Here is a 25,980-nt window from a genome sequence, read left to right on the forward strand (position 1 = left end):
TATACATAGACGCGCAAGCGTCCAGCCACCGTAAGCTCGCTGCCTGCTGCTCGCTCGATCGATAGGCGCTGGTATAGTGATCGTGCAATGCTGTGCACGACGCGTACACGTACACATTTATGTATATATACCAGACCCGCATATACACACGTACGAGTGTGTATCGCAGCTCTATACATTATACGAGTTTCATTCTACTTTAGCGCGCGGACTCTTCTGTCTCTTTCGAGCGCACGTTTTTTGTAGCATTTTTTGCCCCTCTCTCTCTCTCTCACTCTTTCTCTTATATGCTCGCACCATCACGTGAAAGGTTATTATTACGGGCTGCGGTGCGCTTCCAGTTTTACCTCTTGGCTTATTTTTATAAAAAGATTGCCCTGTGCACACACATACACACACACGCACACGTACACCAACATACACATATACGACATATACTCGCAACATATACAATATACTTTATACACCAAGGAAGAGTAAAATAGACACTGCTGGTTTCAGGGCTTCGTCGAGGCGCGCGTTGTGCATTTACTTTTTGAATTTTCACGAATATATTTTTTTTTTATGACACTGTGTCAGGATAGATCAGAGTATTTATTTAAGATATAAGCCCATAAACTGTTTCATCGAATCCTCATTCAATCCTCTAACGTTTTATGTCTTCGCGTTTTAACGATTTCGGTTACAAGCCATTAACTTCAGGATTAATGAACTCGGCAGAAAGCGATTCATCCTTATTATGCTCGAAAGCTCCCAAATGTATCGATTCTCTGCAGTTGCACATCTTATTTCGCTCTTCTGATGCCTCAGCGTTTAATTTCACGAGAAGCTCGAATATCAATTTGCTCACGCATTGATTTATTCCGCGTTCCGTTAAATGATTATTTTCACCCTCGCTGAAAATTACCTCCACGTATTATCGGGAAAAGCGTAACAAAAAATTTATGTACCGTAAATTTTAGTGGCCCTAAAGCAACTCGTGTCACTTCGAACATTGTATACCACTGGGGTTAATGTAACCATGACGTCACGTTGTTTTGTTATGGTTTTGTAATGCAAATATAGGTCGCTGACTCGTGAACTATAGTCTAATAACTTACACGATATTACGTGTGTGCATTATAAATGCAACTGCTCCGCTCCGCAGTCGTCCATAAGCAAGAGTTCTTTGAACCGTTGCGATTGATTTTACGTTTCCACGTCTTTGTTACATTAAGCTAAGTCTCGGCTCTTCTCACAACACTATTCTTTATTCCGTTAGCGAGCCCTAGAGAGCGTGTCAAAAATTTTGTAAACACGAGAGATTAAGAACTTAATCATGATTATCAATTACACGATTAACGCCCACTACTTCCGTGTAACGCTCGAACTCTTAATCCGAAAAATCCCCTACGCGCGCGCACTTAACATCCAAGTCAACGACGACAGCTAATCTTACATGGTCATAGATATGTATCTATATAAACAAGCAGGTGGCAAATATAAACACGATTCCGATACGGAAACGTGACGACGTGTTTTTCAATTATAGAACTCCGACTCGAGGGTGCAAACGACACTCCGGGGTCGAAAGTAGTCGATCATATTTCATATATACCCTTATCGGCCACGAAGGTGAAAAAGCATCGTGTGCAACGCCATCCGCAATGCATCGCTCAAAAATTCATGTCGTGCGGTGCGGGCCCCGATGGCTGCCTATACTATCGCCGAAGCTTGAATGACACCCACGCACACTTGTTGCGAAGAAGCTCGTTCGCTCGCCTGCGTCACTCGAATACGCGCGACTCTAGGCTACTGCACCCTTTTCAAATGCAGCGAGCTATCACGTACGCAAAGCTCGGCTAGCTCGTATCAAAAGAGCAACGGTCGTTCACGACCAGCCAGCACATCTCGGAGATGAAAAAAAAAAGAGAGAGCAACGTATCGCGCGCTATCAGCGGGTAACACTCACCTGTTCAAAAGCGTCGGCAGTGTCGTTCCGTCACTCCGACAACATGGGCTGCTGCTAACGTCGTTGCAGCAGTGAAGGCCGTACGCAGCTTCGAATCGCGCATGGCACACCACTGCTCTATTGTTGCTGCTTTTGCTGCTGCTGCTGCTGCTGATGCGTGAGTTGAAAGCGCATGTATGCAGCGACGATCTTTCCTTTGTCGAGAAGCGTCTCTGATCTCTTAAAAATCTTTTTACTGCAGCAGCTAACTCGTTCACAGCTCCGCACCGCACACACCTGCTGTCAAGAATCACACATTTTTTTTTCTATTCACCTTTTATTATCTTTCACTACGCAGATTTTATATGCGACAATAACTATGGAAAACTGTATCTCTCGCTCTTTCTATGCGTGCAGCAGTGCTTGAGGAAGCAGAGTTTTTTTTATAGCATCTACAAATTTCAAATGGAAGTCGAAATTTATTTCCTCTCGGTATCTCGAATTAGGTGATTTTTGATTTTTACAACGATATTTATCATCGAGATGGAAAACAAAATAACGCGATTCACTCTAGCATGCGCTTTCTGGGGGAAAACCTCAACTCCTATCAAAATCGATCATAATTTATTCGTTTTTTATAAATAAAAATCTCGAAATGCTGCGCTCGAGGTATGAAGGAAAGTTTGGCTAACTCATGTGCATATGTATTCACGTCGATGAAAACAAAAAAAGGTACGAAGACATGAATGATAAATAAAGCAAGGTCAGCAGCCGCCCCCAAATATCCTTTTTGTATGTGCGAGTTGAACGGGTAAAAGACGGAAAGGAAGAGAGAGAGAGAAAGAGAGAGAAAGAGAGAATGTGTATGTGCGTGTGTGAGGTTGAGTAAAAGAGAGAGAGAGAGAGGAAAAACGCGCGCACTCGCACGGATAGCTATATGACCTAGAAAAGCTTGGTGGTGCTCTGGTTGCTGGTACTGCTACTACAAGCAGCCCCAGGGAACGTAGGAAATCCCTTGATCATCGTGTACTCCTGCATTGAATTTTTCATTTTGACACACGAAGAAAGAGCGAGAGATGGGTGGCAGATGTCGATGAAGGAATGTAAAATAAAATCGGGAGATGAAAAAGCACACTGCACTACTAACACCCGTTTGATTTTATCGCCGTTTAATTATCGTAGCCCGCCGTCCTTGTATCGAGCCTATCCTAGCTTCAAGAAGTTCTTCGAGAAAAAAAATTACAGCCAGTGTAACGTTGCTCGGGAGAAAAAAGAAAAAGTGTGAGAGAGACGGGCAGACAGACAGAGAGAGAAAGAAAGTAGTGAGCTAAAGACACTACGTATACTGACACACAAGTGGGTTCGCTGATAAAGACGAGCGTTTGGGAGAGAAAGCTCGAGACGCGCTTTTTTGTGTATATCTTATGCGCACGGGCCGGTGCTGCTACCGCTACTGTCGTGTTCAATGACTACTGCCAGAGCTTCTGGCTTCTGCTGCTGCTCAGGCAACGACGCTTTTTCGCTTTCTCTCTGTCTCTCTCTTGCTCGACTCTTGGAATCGGGCCAGCCATGCGCCGCTCGACTCTCGCGCCGACTCACACGCGCCGCGCGTGCTTTTCTCTCTCTCACTCTCGCTCGCTCTCTATCTCTCGCTCGCGCGCGCACGACTCGAGCTTTTCTCTCTGTATATATATCTATGTGCATCAGAGAGAGGGAGAGAGAGAGAGAGAGAAAGAGCTTGGACGCTTTCGAGCCGCACCTCCTCCTTTACAACGAGCGCGTGTACATACACTCGTATGCACACTCTACACACCTGCGTGTAGGTGGGCAGTCGCGAAAGATATGTACGTCGACCGTGTCGAGGATGTCGTCTAAAATTGTAATTACAAAGAGCAGTCGTTCAAGTTGATGTTGAGTCCTTTTAATTTCACTCATTTTTGCTTTGCCTGTTTGCGTATAGAGTGGCTGTCAAGGATATGGACACTGATTGATAATTAATTACTATGAAGCTGCTATGAATGCTTTGTTGAAATAATCAACAATTCTTTTTTACGGTTTCAAAAATAAATTAGCACGCGATCTAATTTAAATTTCATCATTAGTTTGTAAGGATTCAGAAATGTAAATTTTTTAATAAAATTTTAGCCTTTCGTACTAAATATTAAAATGCAGATCACTTTGATAATATTTTGGTATTTCACGCAAAGTTTATTATTTTCTTAAATGCATACGGAAAAGCATATGTCTCTTCTCCAAATAAACAATTATTTCGTCTGTTATTTCCGGGACTCAAAATATTTACGATTATTAATGATTTCTATTCGTTATAAAGAAACATTGAATGAAGAAATGTATACTATGTTGGTGTATCTTACTTTTTGTTATAAATAGGGTGTGTGTGGATATTAAATCTTAAAAATGGTGAATCGTGCGAATTAACTTCGATTTATGGTCGATTAAAGTAACTAAGAATCCGGAAAAACCTTATTTTTGATTTTTTGGTTTTATGCTTATCAATTTTTTTTATTTTGAGCGCTGTTTGGTTCTTCTTGATGTTCAAAATGTTTCATGGGAGAAAGTAAGGGGTATTATTTTATCGAAGAAAAGGAATTTAGTTTTTATTTACGATCACGTAATATTTACGAAGGAAACTAAGTTCTTTCAACTTCAAAGCGTCATGAAACTCTCTTCCTCGCCAGAAATATTAAAAAACAATGTATGCACAACTATTGCACAAGGATGATCCATGATGACCAACCTGCATGAGGCCAACCTGCATGAACCACTCACTTGTTGCATATTATACTATATTCAATTGGTATTTGAAATTTCAGCCATTTTAAATCTGTATGTAATTCTCGTAAATTTTACTTAAATCCTTCATGTGAAATTCATATGAATTTCATTTAGGTCTTTCAGTAGGGTTACGTTCACCTGGTTTGACTTAGTTTTTTTGGATTTCTGATTCATTGTTATTAAAAAAGAGCAGCTAGGCTTTAATTTACGATTGATAACTTTATAATTTTTTGATTACGTTTAAAGTTACGTACTGAGAGAAATATTTTTAGGAATTTTTCACTTTTCGTATATTTCGTTGATGAGATATAGTTTTTCAGAATAATCGTACAAAAATTGTGAAAACTGGGGCAATTGAGCATTGAGCCATTTCGGCGAATGAGCAACACAAATTAGAAGTAATTTGATGTTTATATGCAAAGATTTTTGAAAATTTGTCGTTCTAATGTTTATGTAACAGTAAAAGAAAAATTAACTGACTCCTATAATCATCCACATATTATACCTTGTTACATACTTTTCAATTATAATTTCAATATGGGGATGCAATTCAATGTGTTTAATGGACTAAAGACGCCCTAGCGTCATAAAAAAACGTTGAACAACAATCTAAGTAATATTGTTTTTATATAAAGTAGAGGATAATTCGTCTTATTGGAAAAGAAATATTTATTAATAAACTCAAAAGTAAAGAGAAAGTACTTTTCCACTCTAGGGCGACGAAATATAGAAACCCCTCGAAGTCTCACAAAATAAGCAGGAAAAATGAATGAAAATACTGTGTCAACGTATTTTTCGAGAGGTGACCCAATGGTGACCTTGGTTTTGACCTTGAATATAACCTCAAAGATACAGCAAAGAAATAATTTATTTTATGAACAATAACTCTCATTTTTTGCAGATGTGAACAATAAATAATTTTATGTTCAAACATGACTTGCTTTTTTTTTCAAGTCATTTCGGAGGTGCAATAGTAACAAATCAAACCTCAATTTCAATTAAAATTTTTTTTTCCTTATTAGAACGAAATCACCTTTGCTTATTAGTCCCAAAACAACTCAAAATTTGCCCCGAGAAAAACCGAGAATTTCACCAATTGCAAACCATCCAATTTCATTCAATTTAAGGATCTATTCGGTGTTTTTTGTGAGAACTCGCTATTGATTATCAGGAGTTTTTTTTTTGAAGAACTTAGTTTTTAAAGGATTCAAAATTCTTCAAAGGAATCGTTGCCAAGTTAGAATTTTTAATTATTTCAAATATTGTACGAATAATGTATAAGCATATAAATCCGTATTTTAATTGTAAACAATATGATCATGAACGATTTCGACATCGTTCCTCGGACACTAATTGTGTTTATAGAAAAAATAAGTTGGTTTGATTGTTGTCTTTGGCTATGAAACAGATCATAAACACCAAAAGATAAACTTTGCTCAATTGATATTCGTAACACTAAATAAAATCCATCGTTTAATTCAGGCACCAAAATGGATAAAAGTGAGAAGAAATCCGAGGAATTTGTTTCACAAGATAACTCATGTGAACACGAGGCATTTAAGATAACACACCGAAACACAATTCATAATGAAAAAAAGGTTTACGCATGTGATAAGTGCGAAAATAAATTTGAGTTCCGAAGTCATTTGAGCAGACACCAAATATCAGTTCACAAAGGCTGCAAAGATTTTGCATGTAATAGATGTGAGAAGAAATTTGTGAAAAAGTCGAGTTTGTTTACACATCAAAAATTGGTACACAAAAATCCTGAAGGTTTCACTTGCCAAAAGTGCGAGAAAAAATTTGAAAATAAATCGACTTTACTTAAGCACAATAAAATATTTCACGAAGTTTTTAAAGATTACTTATGTGAAATGTGTGCGAAAAGATTCGGAAATAAACAGAGTTTGCTCACGCACATAAAGACCGTCCATGAGGGTTGCCAAAATTTCCCATGTGACGAGTGCGGAGTAAAATTTAGAAAAAAATCTTATTTGCTCTTCCACCTGAAGACAGTCCACGGAGGTCGAAAAAATTTCGCATGTGATAATTGCGAAAAGAAATTCGTACGAAAAGCGACTTTGCTTTGGCACCAAAAAACAGTCCACGAAGGTTGCAAGGATTTTGCTTGCAACAAGTGCGAAAAAAAATTTGGATATAAAGGGCATCTGCTCATTCACCAAAGGACAGTACACGAAGGTCGGAAAGATTTCACATGCGACGAATGTAAGAAAAAATTTGGACGAAAATGGACTTTACTTTTGCACCAAAAACTAGTGCATAAAGGTCATAAAGATTTTGCATGTGACAGGTGCGAGAAAAAATTTGCATCTAAACAGTATTTGCTTCTCCATCAAAAGACAGTACATGAAGGTCAGAAAGATTACGCATGTGACAGGTGTGAGAAGATATTTGGACAAAAATTGAATTGGCTTGTGCACCAAAAGACAGTCCATGACGGTTACAAAGATTACGCATGCAACAATTATGAGAAAAAATTCGGGCAAGCGGGCAATTTAAGAAAACACAAAAAAACAATACTCGAAAGTCGCAAAGATTACGCATGCAACAAGTGCGAAAAGGTATTTGAACAAAAAAGGAATTTGTTTAGGCACCAAATGACAGTACACGAAAGTCGCAAAGATTACGCATGCGATAATTGTGAGAAGAAATTTGGGGAGTCAAGAAATTTGAAAAGACATCAAAATACTGTTCATGAAGGTCGAAAAAATTTCGCATGTGACAAATGCAAGAAGAAATTTGGACAAAAATCGACTTTGCTTTTGCACCAAAAAATAGTACACGAAGGTCATAAAGATTTTGCATGTGACAGGTGCGAGAAAAAATTTGGACAAAAAGTGCATTTGTTCAAACACCAAATAACAGTTCATAAAGGTTGCAATGATTATGAATGACACAGTTGCGAGAAGAAACATGATTGATTGTAAATATATGTATTAATTCTTATAAATTTGCTTTTTCTGAAATTTTAATTAAAATTAAGCTGAAAAGATTATATATTACCTGAACCTCGGACATTAAAGTATCATGACACCTTCGTACATGTCGTTGTGGTGTTTTATTTTGTAACCAGATTTCGCGTGCAGCTAATGACTTTTCTCTGTTCATTTTTTTGCCACTTGGTTCCTTTAGCTCTTCATGAGCTCTCGACGACATCCAACTTCGAATTGATCCAATATGAGTTAGTGAACGATTTTGATAAATTTACTAATTATTTCTAACCAGAGAGACAGAAATAATCAAAAATTCGATAAAAATAATTATACACTGAAAAAAATCTTAGAGGTAAGTCCAACAAAAGCGGACAGCTGGATCAGAAAAAGATATTTTGCTATGACAGCAAAATTATTGGGATATATTTCAATGTTAAATTTTTTGCAATGGCAGCAAAATATCTTTTTCTGGTCCAGCTGTCCATTTTTGTTGAAATTGCTTCTAAGACTTTTTTCAGTGCAAGTTTTTACCAAAAAATACTAAAGTAAAAACCATAATTACTTAATTAAAACCAATCCAATTGATTGGTTTAATAAACAACCCCTTTACCCCCTAATTTACCCCATCCCTTATACCTCCATTACTCTACTATTCCACAAACAATCACTTCGGGAGTAAACGCGGAGTTTTACGTATCCATTTGGCTTTCGTATAAAGAGTCGTGAAAAAATTAAAAATAAAACATTTTAAAATTATTGTTATCCTATAAAACCAGTTGCTGATCATTCTAGAAACTAAAAGGGAGCTTTTTATAAGAAATCGATTTTTTGAAAATCCTAGAGTTGTGTTACTCCTCAAAATTAACCCATTAATTACCCAATAATCACTTGAAAATGACTCCATAAATACCGTTGTTTATTGGCCCCATTAAAAACTTTAAAAGAACTCTGAACAACCTAAACAACCTGAAAGCAGACCCATAAATAACAGTTCTTCAGTCAAATAAAATTTGTCCCTTTTATATAGAACTACGTAGAAATTTTTAAACATTTTATCCTTTAAATGTAACATTTTTAATAGGAACTTTTTTGTCAATATTTGGACATTAGTTTTGATTACATATTGGACAAATACCTCGAATATGCTTACAAACAGTAGGAAAAAACTGAGTGTTTATAAAATGTATTTTGGGATACATTAAATTCAAGTAAAGTCGTGAAAATACACGTATAGACGATTTTTTCGAATTTTTTATGCCTGAGGCTATTTTCTTGACTCTACCTGTATACAATCGAATAAGTACGAGTCAAACTTGAAACTGTATACATTTGCATGCAATTATAAAATATTATAATTTTTTCTTAATAGCCTGTACCTACTCCGCGTTAACGAGTATATTTCATACTTATAGAGCTCATCGATAGTTCTTTCAAGATTGGATGTCGGATGTTACTTAGCAAAAAATTGTATAAATGCATAAAACGTACAAGTGGCACATAAATTATTCATTTGGGGTCTAATTCTCATCGACTTCGCTATATATAGAGTAACGTGCCTGCACTACTTCACCGAAAAGTCTTATCCCGAAAAGTAGTGTGGCCGCGCGAAGTTCCCGATGCTTCTATGCAGTAATTCAAATTATCTATGCAGAAACTTCCAAAAGTCATTTGTAGCAAAAGTCTCAATCTATCAGAAATTGAGATGTCTATCTGTAATTCGATTACTTATGAAGTTTCTTCAAAGGATGAATGATAATGGAGTCGAGAATAATCTGCTTGAAGCACGAAATTTATTCGAAAAAGGTAGATAAAACTCGATCGCGAAGTAAACTGACTTTTTGATGCGAAAGATTTTTTAAAAATATTTTAGACATTTTACGATATTGTTTCGAATCACGATTGTGCTTCTAATACGTGTTCTTGCTGGTTACGATAAAAGCTCGATACAAACAGACAAAAATAAAGTCTCTCTTGGGAGAAAGTGGAAACAGAGATCGTAAACAGATGAAGAAGATCCTGAATAACCCAAGTCGCTTTTTTATATCTACAGAAAGATTAAGAAGATGCGAAAGAACAAGACAAGTAGCCTCGAGCTTACGGCATACGCATCGGTTGAAAAAGCTCGCTGCGTAGCCCGGCCGCAACGAGACCCAAGGCGCAATAAAAGAAAGTTCGACTCGGACCTTATACGAGAGGGTAAGTTAGCGGAAAAATCGGAATCAAAATAAGAATGCCTCGAAGGAAGAAGGACATGCCCGCCTCGTTCGTACGTACGCCGGCGTGAATGTGTCATGAAAAGTAAAAGCTTTATGAAAAAGGAGACCCTCGTGAAAGTAGGATAACTACCGTAGAACCATATAGCCGAGGAAAAATCGAAATCGACTTGCAGAGAGCGAGCCGAGCACTTGGCGTGTACACTTGGCGCAGCAGCGTGTGCGTGTGTGTAAGTGTGTGCACAGGGCCGTTCCGCGCGCGCGATTCCATCTCTCGTCCGTGCGATAATACGTACAATACACACACACACACGTGCTTACACAACTATACAGCTTAGGTATAGTTACTGGCCTATGCGCGATCCGCGCCGCTGAACTTGAATCCAGCAAATTGCCGCTCACGAAACGAGAACACGACGCGGTGCTGCGCGATGATTGCTCGCCCCACGGCTAGGCGTCCTTCGCATCGAAAGCTGCCTCTACTATACTATGAGGTACACATATGCTATATATAGTTACCTGCACTGGCGCACGGACTTTTCTTACCCTATACGCGTATCCATATGGGTATATAGGTTGTACCGATGCGAGTATTTCATCTTATTAGTAGACGTTTAAGCCGAGTTTGGCTTTTACGACGAGTGCACACACGTACGATTCATATACACAGAGCCGCGCGCCGTATAGGTCAGCGCGCCTCGACCGATTCTCCTCTATACGTACGGCCATACATTTTTTACGCGCTTCTTTCTCTCCGGGCTCGATGATTATGGCGAGCTTTGAATTATATACGTGGAGTGGAATACGTATGGGAAACGACCCGCGCCGGACATGATAAACCGAGGGAAAGTTACACGTACAAGTAAATATGTGTTTTTTTCGTGTTCTTTTCTTTATTTTCATTCGGCGTGAGCTTTCGAAAAAAATATCGGAGCTCGAAATCGAAGAGCGCGAGAGGCGAGGTGTTCTTTCGCACAAAGGAAACGCTCACTTTGTCCGCTGACTTATCACGAATCTTTTCAAAGGTGTCACAAATTATTTTCGATCTCGCGCATTGAACTGCCTCGAGCGCTAATACTGACTTGACTTTTTCTCGTTTACCCGTGTTTCAAACTGCTGCTCTGTAGAGCGGAAAATGGGATGTTTGAATGGTAAAACAAAAAGCCACCGCTATTAATTTGTTCTTTTTTCTTTCTCATATTGACGTTTCCAATTTCACGCGTCTAGTTTACAAAAATTTGCTTGACAAATTTGCCTCGACTATTCTGCAAAGCGTCCAAGTAGACTCAATAAAACCAAGTAAAAATTAATCATATACAAAAAATCAGTTTTTTTTTTTTTTTGTATCGTGTTTCGTCTTTTCTACAAAATTTTCATAAAAGAATAGTCTCGTTCTGAATAATAAAAAAAATCGTCTCTCCACGACACGTAGACGTCGTCCGTTCGAAACCTCTGCACGACGTTGGTTTTTGTCCAGGGGGTTCCACGACATTTGTCGGCTTTGAATTGCAGCAGTCCTGCCACGGCTATCATGACGCCGTTGTCGATGCAGAATCGCTCGTCCGTGGCGTAGAGCTTGGCGCCGCGCTCCTCGCACATCACGCCCATCATCTGTTGGAGACGTTCGTTGCAGCCGACTCCGCCGACTATCAGCACTTCCTTCGAGCCCACGTGTGCCATCGCTCGTTCTTAAAAACAAAAAAAAAAGAAATAAAATCGTTGAATCTTCTTCGAGACTACGATCGAATACTCGCGCGACCGAACACGCGCGCTGTCTTTATGAAAAATCGATCGCGCTTTCGAGCACTCGAATATATTCGAGGATGGGTCGGTGTAGGTATAGCGTGCCTCAAATTGACTACCCCGCTCTTATATATCGCCGTTATTACGTATCGCGTACAAGGGTGTGTAATAGCTCGGGAAATAGCTGAGGTTACATGTATTTATAGACAAACGCAATCAGATGCATGAGTTAAAGGGAAAGTGCTCCCGATGGTATCATTTTGTTCTTTGCGAAACCGCGACGGTGCGGTACGTATGTAAGGCAACCCTCCTAATACAATCTCGCGCATGCAAGACCGGTATATACATAAGTGACGTTACGGATATGATATAGCGTATAGGTATCGACTGAGCCATTACCCTAAACTAAAACTCGTAATTTTAGAATTTATGATTTTCTGTCCTCGGACTCTATTTTGTTTATAATATATGTGAACGAGAGGCCTTGGTATCGTTTTATCTGCTGTAATAACGTTCGAGACATACACGCGCGTGTACCGTTGAGTAAATACATCATAATTATTTAGTTCTTTTTTTTTCGATAAACAAAACAATTTTTATTACAACTTATAATCGTTAAGGATGGATGAACATAGCGTGAACCACACAGCATACCGGCAGTGATGGCGACCGAATGCCGAGTAATGTCATTATTAGCGATATTAATGGACGCGAGTGGTGCGAAGCGAGCGAGCGGCGCGCGGAAAAGCTGCTTGGAAGATCTATTTTGGCACGCTGTGAATATGACCGTAAGAATTTCAAGATCAAGTTTACGCAAAAGAGCGACGTTTCTATTCGCGAATGCATTAAAGCAGGGTGCACCGCGTGGATCCTAACTACCGATGCGCTTCTAGTTCTACCAGAAAGAGAGAAAAAGAGAGAAAGAGAGAGATGCTAAATGTTATTTATATAATATAGACACTATAAAAAGATTTGAGAGCTTGAAATGAATGATACATATATGATGTGTATGTGTATGATCTTCTAGCTATCCAAATATTTAATTAACTCGAAAAATATTTTCATAATTTTTGAATTATTTGATTTCAAATACAAATCTAATACAGACGCATTAAATAATTTCTTTTTAATCCATGAATCATTTATGATCATAGCTCTCTCAGGAACATTAGAAATATCTTTTTTTTTTTTAATAATAAATTGAAAAAATAATGTAACTTAAAAAAGTGTTATTTTTACCTGTAATTTCTATAAGCATTGCAAATACTGTTTCTTGAAGTGTAAAACATAAATCTTCTTTTGTGTACCCCTCATTTATCCAGGCTTCGTATTGACTTTCTGCATGACTTAAAATTCCAGAAAAAGATACATCCATTCCTTTTACAACATATGGCAAGGTTGCCAATTGTTCTCCTCTAAAACACAGAATATAATATTTAGAAACTATTTTTTAATGACATTAAATAATATAATTTTTATGAAACTATTGATTTATAGTTACTTTTTAGCCAGCTGCTCAATATTATAACCTGGACTGGGATCATTTGACAAATTTAGTAATCTTGCAAATCTATCCAAACAGTTTCCTACAGCTATATCAATAGTCTCGCCAAAAATTCTATATCTTTGTTGTGAGTACGCAATGACTTGGGTGTTACCACCAGATACATATAATACAATTGGATTATCACTTTTAGTTATGAGTCTACCCATTTCTATGTGTCCTACACAATGGTTTACAGCAACAATTGGTTTATTGAACATTTGAGCTACTGTTCTTGCAACTAAAGCAGCTACATTTAATGGAGCACCCATACCAGGGCCTTTTGTATAACAAATAACATCTACATCTTTCAGTTCCAATTTTGCATCTGACAATGCCTTCTTTAAAATGGGAAGAACATGTTCTCTGTGGTGTTGAGCAGTTTCTCTTGGTAAAAATCCTGAACAAAAACAACATTTAAGTTTTTACTGTCAGGCCATAATTAGAGTAAAAAAATAAAAATCAATAAACATTCATGTTACATTACCTTCACCAGGAGGAGTTATGTATGTATGTCGAACGTTTGATAATATTTCGTCATCTTTGATGATTCCAATACCGAGTTTATTTGCACTACCCTCAAAACCAATTGCAATCATTTTATAAGTAATTTATTAATATATTTGAAAGTACCCGGAAAAACGTGCGTCTCTTGATCTTCTCCAAATTAAACAAACATTTCGTCTGCTAGATTTCAGAATGAAAACATTGTATATGGCATATGCGCGTGCATGTGTACCGGCGACTGACGAATTCGGTTGGCAATGAAGAAATTGCAGATAAAGAAGGTTATAAAAGTTACCCGATCTGCTAATATTTACTCCACAATTTCACACTCGCTACGTCAACGATTTCGAGTGTAAACATTAATTTTACTATGAAATGGCGATGAGAAATATAATGAATTATGTAGTCTAATTTTTAATCTACACATAGTGAGAAATACGTAAGCCATTTAAGATTATTTAATAAATAAAGTTCTGTTTTATCAAAGGTTATAATAATATTTACTTTTGCTCAGGCTTAGGTAGTTTGTCAATTTTGAAAAACAGTTGGAATATATTTAAATGAAAATGGGTCTTTTAACTGATCCTAAGGCTGGAAATGGAGAAATGGCTAAATTCATCCTTAGATGGGAAAAAGTGCTTTGTTATTTGTTATACTTTTGTGGTATAATTTGGATGATGTGTTTAGCCCACCCTTTTTTCAACGACAGTAAGTTTTTTTTAATGATATATTCTTTTACATATTATAATAATTAAATTGTTCATTAAATGTTTACTTTTAAAGATACTTACTACTCTGAAAATGCATTATTGCCTGGTCTGGTAAAGAAAGAAAGTAATTTGATGCCTACATCAAAAGCTTTTTATCGCGAATTAAGTTCAGAAAGAGAAAGATTTCCAGATAGAATGCCTTATGCTTGGATAATAGCAAAATTCCATCAATTAAATATTGAAGTTTATACTCATAACTTTACATTAAATTATCCTTTCCATTCTTATAAGGTAAATTGAATTACAAAAATTATTAACTTCATAATTTACAAATTATTTATTATTCTTTTTTAGTACACTGGGCAAAATATTTATGGAATAGTTAGAGCTCCACGAGCTGCTAGTACTGAAGCAATTGTTGTCAGTGTACCATATCGTTCAATTACAAGTGTTCATCCAGATACTACACCTTCAGTGGCATTGTTACTAGCTTTTGCTGATTTTTGTAGACGTAAGTAATTATTCAAGTATAGCATTATTTTTAAAATCATGTTTTTAATTTCTAATTCTTGATTTTTCAGAACAAAGATATTGGGCGAAAGATATCATTTTTTTAGTAACAGAACATGAACAGTTAGGGATGCAAGCATGGTTAGATGCATATCATAATGTAGTAAGTGGGCACGAGGGTATCTTGCTCTCCGGTGATCTTGCTGGTAGAGCTGGTTCCATTCAAGCAGCCATTAATTTAGAACTTCATTCAATGGCAATCACATCAATAGATGTCAAGGTACGTTTGAAGTCATTCAAATTTCATTATAATTTTATTAATATTTTACATAACTATTTGTGTCTGTAGATTGAAGGTCTCAATGGTCAATTGCCAAATTTGGACTTATTTAATCTGGCACAAAACATGATCAGTAAAGAAGGAATTCGTAGATCATTTCAGCGTCGTTTTGACACTTATGAGAGAGATCCAGTAAAAAAATGGTCGTATCATTTTCATACATTAATGTCAATGATAATGGCTCAATCTACTGGTATACCAAATGGTAATCATGGCCTATTCCATAGGTAAAATCGAATTTCACTTTTACCTTAAATAATTAACTCAACTGAATTCAATAATTTTGTTATAAATCATAATTAAACAGATTTGGTATTGAGGCTATCACTTTAGAAGGATTTGATAATTTAAAAGAAGGAGCCCAGCGCAATTTCTACAATGTTGGAAGAATAGTTGAAAGTATCGTACGCTCAGTAAATAATTTATTAGAACGCTTTCATCAGTCATTCTTTTTTTATTTATTAACTTGTACAGATCGATATATATCAATTGGTGAGTTTTATTACATTAAAATGAAATATGTCTGGTATTTTTATCTATTATTTGATATAAATTTAATTTAATTTCAGCCTTGTACATGCTTGCATTAGTTTTGATGGTCGCTGGATTATTCATCAAAGCATTCTCATTATGGTTGAGGTTGCAAGATTCAAGTGTTGAAATGGATAATTCCAAATCAAAAGAAAAGAAAAAAATTGAATCAAACCAGGTATGCAATTGTAAATTATTTATTTTTGATCTATGACAGATAGTTGAACTATTTTAATTTATAGGTATCTGAATTTAGTGTGGGAAGTATAGCTTCAGAAATCTTGTGGACTCACACTGTAGGAGCTCTTCTAATGTCATCTCCAAAGTTTTTCGTTCCTATGATTATTAAACACTTTGGATTTAGAACTGAAGATGCAGTTTTTTATAGTTTTCTACTTATTACCATTATGTCAATTATTTGGCCAATATTTCTCATCAAAAGGTTGGATATAAATTTTTAAAAGTATTAACTATTGCTGAACTTTTAAATCAAATAAGTTTTTCTTGAAATTTAATAGAAAGTCAAAGTACAGTAATACTGCTCTGGTCTGTGTCATCACCTGCGTTGAATTTGGAACTGCTTTAACATGTATAGCAATGCACAATTTTTCCTTGGCTTTCTTAACTGCTGTTGTTTATGTACCAATTGTTCTTTCTATCTATCCAAAACAGACTATAACAAGTCGGTAAGTTAATTTTATAAAATATATTAATCATTATATTTTTATTGTTCATATAATTTTATTTGATTCTAAAAATTATTACTTTTACTTATTCTTGTAGGTATCGAAAAATATTGAATGTCATTTGGCCCCTATTGCATCCATTCAGCATTATCACCATCATTGTATTTATGTACGGTTTTATCAATTATAGAGATGAAACGATCTTGTCTGTACTAGTCAGATCACTAAAAGCTACGAAACAAGCTTTCGTTCTCAGTATTTTTGATTCTATGATTTACGGTAATATGTTGTACAGCGTTACCGTGGCAATAATGTTACCAATTTGGCTTCTATACTGGAATATTATTCACAAAAATACAGAAATAAATACGTAATTCATTGCCACAAATTTTTATTTGTGAGAAATAATCCGCTTAGTGGGGCAGAGGAAAAGCCCGGAATGTTTTTTTTTTTCACTTAGTCGATAAAGTTATGAGTGCTTGTTTTGAAATAAGAATAAATGTAACAAATTTTGTAATAGGATTTATTATAAATATTAATAAAAGTTTTATATTATTTCCTAAATGTATAAAAATTATTTATTAAACATTATTATGTTGTCTATATTTTCTCTCAGCCGTTTTACGTATGATTCATTAATTCACTCTTGTTGGTAATCTTCGTAGGTAAACAAGTTATTGACTGATCAGGAATATATCTGACTTACGAGAAATGGAATAATATTTTACAAATCTCAGTTGATATCTGTCATCATTGCACTTAAACAAATTGTATGTACTGTTTTGATATTAGAAACTTGAACTGCACCAAGTGGTCTTAGTGGAGGTCAATTATTGATAAATTAATGAACGGATACGGATTTTTTACTAAATATTCCTACGAATTCCACAAATATAATAGATAGGTAATGTATGCGTAATTTTTATTTCATTTTCATTAAAAGATTTAAAAAAAATGTAATTGACTATTGCGAAACAACTCATAATATAATGCTTATGATTGTCATAAACATGCTTGAATAATCTGTCAACAACCACAATTAAACTGATAGCATATTTTATGACCTGTTTGTTGCAATCTAGAACGTTTCTCGATGTTATTTTTAGAGGAAACTAAATTGACCAAGGGTGTTATGACAAATAACAGTTCAATGATCAGTTGGAAAAAAATATCTCAGAAATAACTTATTCTTGCGCGATTTCTCGTGGAGGTGTGTCTTTTTTATTTACAAGTATAAAAAAATTCGACATAAGTACACAATCAGTCTTCATTGATGTCATAAACTTTATTTACCCTAAAAAATGATATAATTAAAAAATAGTTAATGAGTGAATAAAATAATCAAATGAATTATAGAGTATTGTATGAAATAATCATCTGACGTTTATTTAAACGAAATCAATTATAGACTCCCGCCTCTCACAAAATGACTAACCAATGGCATTTTAGTCAGCGACGCTCATAAGCTTGTCGGCGTAACTTTTCAAAGACTCTCTTTGCATGATAGCGTCAAACGAGAGCATATTTTTGATTAAAAATCATTTAGTTGTTTCACATCTACGGAAACGGTTACATTAGGCAGAACGGTTTTAAAGTGATGTTGAAGTTTAATATTTAATCTCATTTAATTAAATTAGTTTTTGACTGTAATATTTTAATTGATTGAACAATCGATATTTGTCCCACGTGAGTGTACAGCAATAGTTATATTTCAATTGTTCGAAAATGTAATAATCATTTCTTCAATTTCTTACCAAATATTTTTCTATAACTACACGCATATATTAATTTTTTTCTTCTTGAAAGATCCAAATAGCAGTATAGTAATTTTTTTCATTTCTACCTTGACCTCGATGATTTAAAAAAAAAAAAATTATTTGCGAGAAAATTGCATATTATTTTCTGACGATGTTTTCTTGTGACGTATGGTGATAACATTTATTATTCTTTTCAAGTAATGAATTATAGTGTCATGCATCTTTCTTATCGAATTCATAACGAGAAAAAAGGCAATAGATGCTTGAAAACAATCATCGGTCACACTATTTTTTTCACTTTCTTTTTTTTTTTTAAATCCAATTCTAAAAATTAAGCCACAGGTGGTAATTGACAAATCTAACAAGATAGATTATCTGATTCAAGAAGTATCCACCTGACTTGTATCATGGTGTTTATTCGAGATAAACAGTGTTCATTTATAAATGAGACCACTTATCAGATAATAATGTTGATATTTTTTATTAAAAAGAGTATTGCTGCTATAAAAATTGCTTAGTAATCAAAATTTGGGTGGACTATAATTATGTCATGCTAGAGAGTTTGATTCATACATATAATTTTAACAGAATTTGATTCTTTTTAAGAATTCAAAATGGAATCGTCAACTTATGAAAACCAAATTAATGAAATTGCTAAAACCTACGACCGCACAAGTACCAGAATTATAAACACACTAACTTTTTTCGTGAATGGAAAAGAGGTAAGTCAATTTAAATGCAGGTGAAAATTTTTGTTGAATTCCATTTAAAATCTGCTTATTATTTTTTACAATGTAGTATTTTCAAGAAATAATATTTTTTAAACCTCAAAATAAATGCGAATGAATCTCAAAAATTTTTTCATGAATCAAGTAATAACAATAAATTAAATGTAGCTTTAGAATATCGTAACAAAATTTAACGATAAAAAGTGTAAATTATAACATGATCATTGTTTTAGATTAATGATAGCAACATTGAACCTGAATGGACGCTACTTTACTATCTCAGAAATAAATGTATCCTTTTCAAATTCAAGACATATTCGAAAAATATTATTTTTCCAAAAATTTTTCCTTAACGTCACTTTAAAAAACGTAGTACGTTTATATGGAACAAAGTTGGGGTGTGCAGAAGGAGGATGCGGAGCTTGCACTGTTATGATCTCAAAGTTCGATCGAAAAACTAATAAAATCATGTAAGTGATATCATAAATTTCAAATTAACAATATAAAAACTCAGTTACATAAGGTTGAAAAAATCGTCACTATCTGATCACAGTCATGTAGCGGCTAATGCATGCCTCACGCCGGTCTGCGCTGTTCATGGCATGGCTGTCACCACCGTGGAAGGAATCGGCAATACAGCGACCAAACTTCATCCGGTGCAGGAACGTATAGCCAAGGCTCATGGGTCGCAGTGTGGATTTTGCACTCCCGGCATCGTCATGTCAATGTACGCTTTACTGAGGACGAAGCCATTGCCTAAAATCGAGGATATGGAAGTTGCTTTTCAAGGTAAGTTAAAAAAAAGGTATATTTATATCATGGAATTTTAAATAATGTCGACTTCTTTCAGGAAACTTATGCAGATGTACAGGATATCGAGCAATAATCGAGGGTTATAAGACTTTCACGGAAGAATGGGAACTCTCTCGTTTATCAAGGGATGAAAGCTCCGATCGACCTTGCTCGATGGGTGATGCTTGCTGTAAAAAGGCATTTACCTCGGAACCATCGGAACTTTTTAGTGCTAAAGATTTTTTACCATACGATCCCTCTCAAGAACCTATTTTTCCTCCCAAGTTGCAGGTACATCATAGTGAACCTAAATAAATACTCAATAATTTACGAAATAGATTTTTTTTCGTGTATCAGAAATAAAATATTTTTTCAGTTATCCTCCAATTTTGATGACTCAAACTTCGTTGTCAAGGGTAAAGAAGTTTCATGGTACAGCCCAGTCAATTTATATGATATTTTGGTTCTAAAACGCCAATATCCAAATTCTAAAATTATTGTTGGCAATACAGAAGTTGGTATGTAATTTTGAAAATATTATTAATAAATCAGTTCTTCTAAAATATCTCTCTTTTGGTAGGCGTGGAAGTCAAATTCAAACACTACGTTTATCCAGTACTGATTCATCCAATAAAAGTACAAGAACTTCGGGAAATTACAGAATTAGATAATGCAATGAGAATAGGTGCAAGTGTGACGCTCACAGAAATGGAAGAATCTTTAAATCATCAAATCAACACGAAACCAGGTGACTATTTTTATTTATTTACGTTTATTTAAAAAAAGTTCCGTTTAATATTCGTATGATTTTTAATAGAGGAGAAAACAAGAATTTTCAAGTCAATAGTAGGGATGTTGAATTGGTTTGCTGGAAAACAAATACGAAATGTTGCAGTAAGTATTAAAATTATTTGTACAAATAATGTACAAAATGTTGTAAACTTGTAATCGTACAATTAGATATTAAAGCTCATAATTTCATTAGGCCATAGGAGGCAATATTATGACTGGCAGCCCTATATCAGACATGAATCCGATATTAATGGCAGCAAGAATTAAACTGAATTTATGCAGTCTCGATCGTGGGTTTAGATCAGTTACAATGGACCATTCATTTTTCGTTGGATACAGGCGTAATATCATTGCTCCTGATGAAGTACTTTTATCAATAGAAATTCCATTCTCTACGGCAGTACGTATATCTTTTTCGTAATAACATATGTCACAATTTTATGTAACTACGATAAATCTTACATATTATAGGATGAATACTTTGTTGCTTATAAACAATCTAAAAGAAGGGATGATGACATTGCAATCGTTAATTGTGCATTTAATATATTTTTCGAGCCAGGAACTAGTATTGTCAGTGAGGCCTACATTGCTTATGGAGGAATGGCACCAACAACTATTTTAGCGAGAAAAACTAGTGAATTAATGATCGGCAAGTAAGTTTTAGATTTTCCTTGATAGTTCAATTTTTAAAATTAATTGTGTATTTAATTTAGAAAATGGAATGAACATATGGTCGAAGCTGTAACAGATTCTTTAGTTAAAGAAATACCTTTATCTGGTGATGCTCCTGGCGGTATGATACTTTATCGACGATCGCTAACTTTGAGGTAATTATTTAGTATTTTATAATGTAGTACTACATACTATGAATAGTACACTAGACTACTAAGATTTACACTATTAATACTGTTGATGATAAAAACTAACTGTCTGGATCAATGTTTTAGTGGCGTTAAAATTACTATTACACTTTTTCAGCTTATTTTTCAAAGGGTTTATATTCATTTTGAAAAAGTTACGAGCTGACGGAAAAATTATAGATGAAATACCAATGGAAATTGAAAGTGCTGGCGATGAATTAGAATTCAAACCACCAAAAAGTTCAGTCTATTATCAGATGGTAATATGATTATATCTTTAAGATTAATAGTAGGGTAACTATACAGGACCTGGCACACCGCGGACCTGGCACACTGCGGACCTTACACACCGCGCTGTTTCCCCTGACCTGTCCGACCCACCCTCAGGGCATCCCCTCGCACTCTCCACGAAGAGTCGAAAAAAAATTAAAAGCTAACAGCTTAATCTTATGATTGAAAATATGGGGATTTAAGTTCATTGAGCTTGAGCTATTGAGCTCAAGATATTGAGCTAAATGAGCTTGAGTTTAACATCGGACTATCCGAGTTCGATATCAAACCTCCCATATGCTCAATCATAAGATCGAGCTATCAGTTTTGACTTTTTTTTCAACCCCTCGTGGAGAGGAGGGTGCTCCGAGGGTGGGTCGGATAGGTCTGGGGAAGCAGCGCGGTGTGTAAGGTCCGCGAGTGTGCCAGGTCCGCAGTGTGCCAGGTCCTGTATAGTTACCCTACTATTAATATAAAATTAATATACTTAATAATTTTACCTGGAGCCATCATTTTCCACTTTTTTTAGATTCCCAATGACCAACCTGAAACTGATTTAATCGGGCGACCGATTGTACATATGAGTGCATTTAAACAAGCAACTGGTGAAGCTGTGTACTGCGACGATATTCCACGAGTAGCTGGAGAAACCTATATAACCTTGATTTTGTCAACAAGAACACATGCTAAAATTTTGAATATTGATTATTCACAAGCTTTGGCTTTGGATGGTGTTGAGGGATACGTAGATGCCAATGATATTCCAACTGGTAGAAATCTTGTAGGTCAAAAATTTTGGGATGAAGAAGTTTTTGCATCAAAAGAGGTAATTCAAACAGGCCATTCATCTAAAGAATATTTTTTAATGAATTTATTAAGAGTATGATTTGACTACCTGTAGGTCCTTAGTCAAGGCCAAACTATCGGAGCAATAATAGCTGTTGATCAGATAACGGCTCAAAAAGCTGCTAAATTAGTAAACATAGAGTATGAAGATATTCAACCCCAGATCATAACAATCGAGGTATTTTTCATAAAGCAGATTGCTTTTATAATTATAATACTTAAAAATTTACTGACATGTTTAATTTTGCAGGATGCTATAAAACACAAATCGTTTTTCAATGAGGAGCCTATAACTGTTTGTAACGGTGACGTCGATAAAGAATTCGCTAAATCCGATCACGTACTCGAAGGGGAAATAAGAATAGGTGGCCAAGAGCATTTTTACTTGGAAACTCAATGTACGTTTATAAATTTTCGCGAGAATGGCGAACTCGAAATGTTTACCTCAACCCAAAATCCAACTTCGATTCAGAGGCTCACTGCGCACGTTTTAAATTTGCCGATGAGTCGTGTCAATGTTCGGGTTAAGCGATTGGGAGGTGGTTTCGGTGGCAAAGAAACTCGAGAGGCTCTTGTCGCCCTACCTGCTGCAGTGGCTGCTTACAAGTGAGCTGATAAATAAATAATTGACGGCTAAAACGAAATAAAATAAACCCACATTTTGTTACAAATTATGATTTCTATTTTTCAGGTATAAAAAACCTGTAAGATGCATGTTAGATCGAGATGAAGATATGATGATAACTGGAACTAGACATCCATTTTTAATCAAATACAAAATTGGATTTACTAATGAAGGTATACTGACTGCTGCAGAGGCGGACATGTACAATAATTGTGGTTACTCAACAGACTTATCACCAGCTGTTAGTTTCTTATATCAATACTGCACAAGAACACCATTAAAATTATTTTTATCTTAATTAAAAAATATCATTTTATTTAAAGGTTTTAGAATGTGCTCTGTTTTATCTGACTAATGGGTACCATGTTCCCAAAGCCAAAGTTTGTGGCTACATGTGTAAAACCAACTTACCATCAAATACTGCCTTTAGAGGCTTTGGTGGTCCACAAGGGATGTTTTGTGCTGAAACTATGATTCGACACATTGCCGATTACTTAGGAAAAGATAGTGTCGAGGTATCTATATAAATAACTTTAATGAAAAATGTTAGTAACTAAATAATAAAATAATTCTTTAATATAGATTATGGAGAAAAATCTATACAAACCCGACGATATAACATTTTATAACCAAAAACTAGAACACTACACTTTGAGAAAATGCTGGGAGGAATGTTTATTTTCATCAAATTACAAAGAACGTATTAAGGACGTAAATGAATTCAATAAGTAAGTACTTACTTTCAAAGAAAATTTCTTGAGTCGCACAACACGTTCTTGGAATTTCTAAATTCGATTTGCTTTAAGACGGATCGGGTTTAGCTCGTAATGATAAATAAATGTCATTTTCATTTTTTATTGTTCATGATTGCAATGCAAAATTAATATTTTTAGTCAACACCGTTTCAAAAAGCGTGGAATCAGTGTAGTGCCCACTATGTTTGGCATAGGATACGAAGTCGATTTTCTGAACCAAGGGGGTGCATTAGTTCATGTTTATACCGATGGTTCAGTTCTTGTGAATCACGGAGGAGTGGAAATGGGACAAGGTCTTTACACGAAAATGATTCAGGTAATTGATTGTCGAAATTCTTCAAAATATTTTTTTTTCTCTAATAATTATTTTTAAAAATTAGGTTGCAAGCAGAGCACTGAGAGTCAATCCAGATAAAATTTATTCTTCAGAAACGACTACTGACAAAGTTCCAAATACTTTGGCCACTGCGGCGAGTTTAGGATCCGATTTGAATGGAGCAGCTGTCCTGGTAAGAATCGAGTGAACGAGAGTTAAATAAAAGAAACTATCCAATAGCCGATGAAAAAATTTTTATTCTAGGATGCTTGCAACAAAATAATGTCTCGAATCAAGTACATAATAGATGAGAATCCCGAAGGAACTTGGGAGCAATGGATCGATAGAGCCTACCTTGATAGAGTTAGTCTCTCGGCAACGGGATATCACCGTACTCCAGAAATGGGATACAGTTTTGAAACTAATTCTGGAAGACGTTTCAATTATTTTACTTATGGAACCGCTTGTACGGAAGTTGAAGTCGATTGTCTAACCGGAGATCACGAAGTAAGTGTTATAACCGTGTTCGTTTAAGTATTTTGTAACGAAGAGGTAAATTATTTTCTTTAGGTTCTTCGAAGCGACATAGTGATGGATCTTGGTCAAAGTATAAATCCAGCCATTGATATAGGGCAAGTTGAAGGTGGATTTATGCAGGGATATGGATTATTTACGATGGAAGAAATGATTTATTCCCCCAACGGAGTTGTTTTCAGCCGAGGCCCTGGAGTATACAAAATACCCAGTTTCACAAATATACCTCGAGAATTCAATGTATCGCTTTTGAAAGGATCGTCGAACCCACGAGCGGTGTTCTCGTCAAAGGTACGTAATTCAAATCGATGCATTTATCGCAACCTTATTAATGCAAAACTACTCGTTTAGGCTGTTGGTGAGCCGCCTTTATTCTTAGCATCTTCGGCACTATTTGCCATTAAAGAAGCTATCAAAGCTGCTCGAAAAGATATGGGATTGCACGACTACTTTAGATTCGATTCTCCGGCTACTGCAGCGCGTATACGCATGGCTTGCGTCGATCGTTTCACTAAAAAGGTCAATTAAATTTATGATATTCATCAATAAATCAATGATATCGCACTTGAGCGAAACGTATTTTCCGATAAACGAATATTTTACAGACCACGAGTAGTTCTCAAAAATTTAAATGATGCATTTTTTACAGATTGGCGACGGCGACGGAAAAACTGCGTGGAATGTAATACCATAAATTTTACCACAGTGATAGTTAATTATGTAATGAAAAAATTTTTTTATTTAAATTTTGTATTGCTCCACAGCTACAATTTTGATATTGTATATGGTATACTAATTTATGTAGATATGAATTGAATCGATAATTATTATTATTAAAATAAAAATTACGTTTCGAAATGTCGCACCCGTTATTCACTGCATATCTGTCACAACATCCTTTCGAGATTGATCCTGTTACATCTAAAGTTACGAGCGATTTATGGCAATTGCACAACTCATTCGATCATTCTGAATATTCAGGCTGACTGCAGATTTCTGTATAGTCTCTCCGTGTGCACGTAACAAGCAATAATTAAAAAGCCAGCTTGAATATGGTTAAATGCTACGCAGTACACGCGTACTTGGAGTTTTTCAAGCACACGCTCATTATGCGCCGCGCTCCGTTCCTCCTCTCTGTTTTTCTCGTGCATAATGTTACATTGCATAGCTCTCTTACATGTCGCGCGTAGATTAATATAAACGAGCTCTCTTTCTTGTTCTAGCGCTGCATGCTACGCA

General features: G+C 35.5%; 4 protein-coding genes across 12 annotated transcripts in view; 2 read left to right on the top strand and 2 right to left on the bottom strand.

Moving 5' to 3' along the window:
* Positions 1–3,383, bottom strand: part of LOC106652328 (potassium voltage-gated channel protein Shab) — a 52,406-nt gene extending 49,023 nt beyond the window's left edge. For 6 of the 7 annotated variants that reach the window (XM_014371227.2, XM_023459243.1, XM_023459244.1 and 3 more), the window contains exons 1-2: positions 3,281–3,383; positions 1,952–2,227 (exon numbers count right to left, since the gene is read on the bottom strand). The gene's annotated coding sequence lies outside the window, so the exon portion shown is untranslated. Of the gene's footprint in view, positions 1–1,951; positions 2,231–3,280 lie in introns of all 7 variants that reach the window. The other variant, XM_023459241.1, reaches the window with a different exon arrangement.
* A 7,683-nt stretch (positions 3,384–11,066) lies between these two features.
* Positions 11,067–13,799, bottom strand: LOC106652305 (probable tRNA N6-adenosine threonylcarbamoyltransferase). Its single transcript, XM_014371182.2, has 4 exons — positions 13,667–13,799; positions 13,138–13,579; positions 12,876–13,051; positions 11,067–11,581 (listed from the first exon to the last, which is right to left on the bottom strand). Exons 1-4 carry the CDS (start codon positions 13,776–13,778, stop codon positions 11,256–11,258), a joined length of 1,056 nt encoding a protein of 351 aa, XP_014226668.1. The 5' UTR covers positions 13,779–13,799; the 3' UTR covers positions 11,067–11,255.
* A 234-nt stretch (positions 13,800–14,033) lies between these two features.
* On the top strand, positions 14,034–16,986 carry LOC106652304 (glycosylphosphatidylinositol anchor attachment 1 protein). The gene is made up of 11 exons (XM_014371181.2): positions 14,034–14,125; positions 14,201–14,394; positions 14,470–14,687; positions 14,751–14,907; positions 14,978–15,186; positions 15,256–15,473; positions 15,554–15,738; positions 15,816–15,955; positions 16,020–16,219; positions 16,296–16,463; positions 16,561–16,986. Exons 2-11 carry the CDS (start codon positions 14,247–14,249, stop codon positions 16,835–16,837), a joined length of 1,920 nt encoding a protein of 639 aa, XP_014226667.1. The 5' UTR covers positions 14,034–14,125; positions 14,201–14,246; the 3' UTR covers positions 16,838–16,986.
* A 151-nt stretch (positions 16,987–17,137) lies between these two features.
* On the top strand, positions 17,138–25,707 carry LOC106652303 (xanthine dehydrogenase-like). Of its 3 annotated transcripts, none has more exons than XM_023459247.1 (25): positions 17,138–17,367; positions 18,827–18,942; positions 19,182–19,239; positions 19,322–19,418; positions 19,502–19,737; positions 19,799–20,031; positions 20,117–20,258; positions 20,321–20,488; positions 20,558–20,634; positions 20,726–20,932; positions 21,004–21,188; positions 21,249–21,362; positions 21,514–21,655; positions 22,195–22,491; positions 22,567–22,689; positions 22,762–23,117; positions 23,203–23,377; positions 23,460–23,651; positions 23,719–23,864; positions 24,030–24,207; positions 24,272–24,400; positions 24,472–24,714; positions 24,778–25,032; positions 25,093–25,260; positions 25,391–25,707. In XM_023459247.1, exons 2-25 carry the CDS (start codon positions 18,835–18,837, stop codon positions 25,433–25,435), a joined length of 4,074 nt encoding a protein of 1,357 aa, XP_023315015.1. In that variant the 5' UTR covers positions 17,138–17,367; positions 18,827–18,834; the 3' UTR covers positions 25,436–25,707. The 3 variants fall into 3 exon arrangements, with proteins under 3 accessions (XP_023315015.1, XP_014226666.1, XP_023315016.1); XM_014371180.2 differs by lacking the exon at positions 17,138–17,367 and adding an exon at positions 17,996–18,190; XM_023459248.1 differs by lacking the exon at positions 17,138–17,367 and adding an exon at positions 17,996–18,149.
* Positions 25,708–25,980: the final 273 nt, after the last annotated feature.

This window comes from Trichogramma pretiosum, unplaced genomic scaffold (genome assembly GCF_000599845.2).
Source record: "Trichogramma pretiosum strain Unisexual culture from Peru unplaced genomic scaffold, Tpre_2.0 scaffold31, whole genome shotgun sequence".
Classification (NCBI taxonomy): Eukaryota; Metazoa; Arthropoda; class Insecta; order Hymenoptera; family Trichogrammatidae; genus Trichogramma; species Trichogramma pretiosum.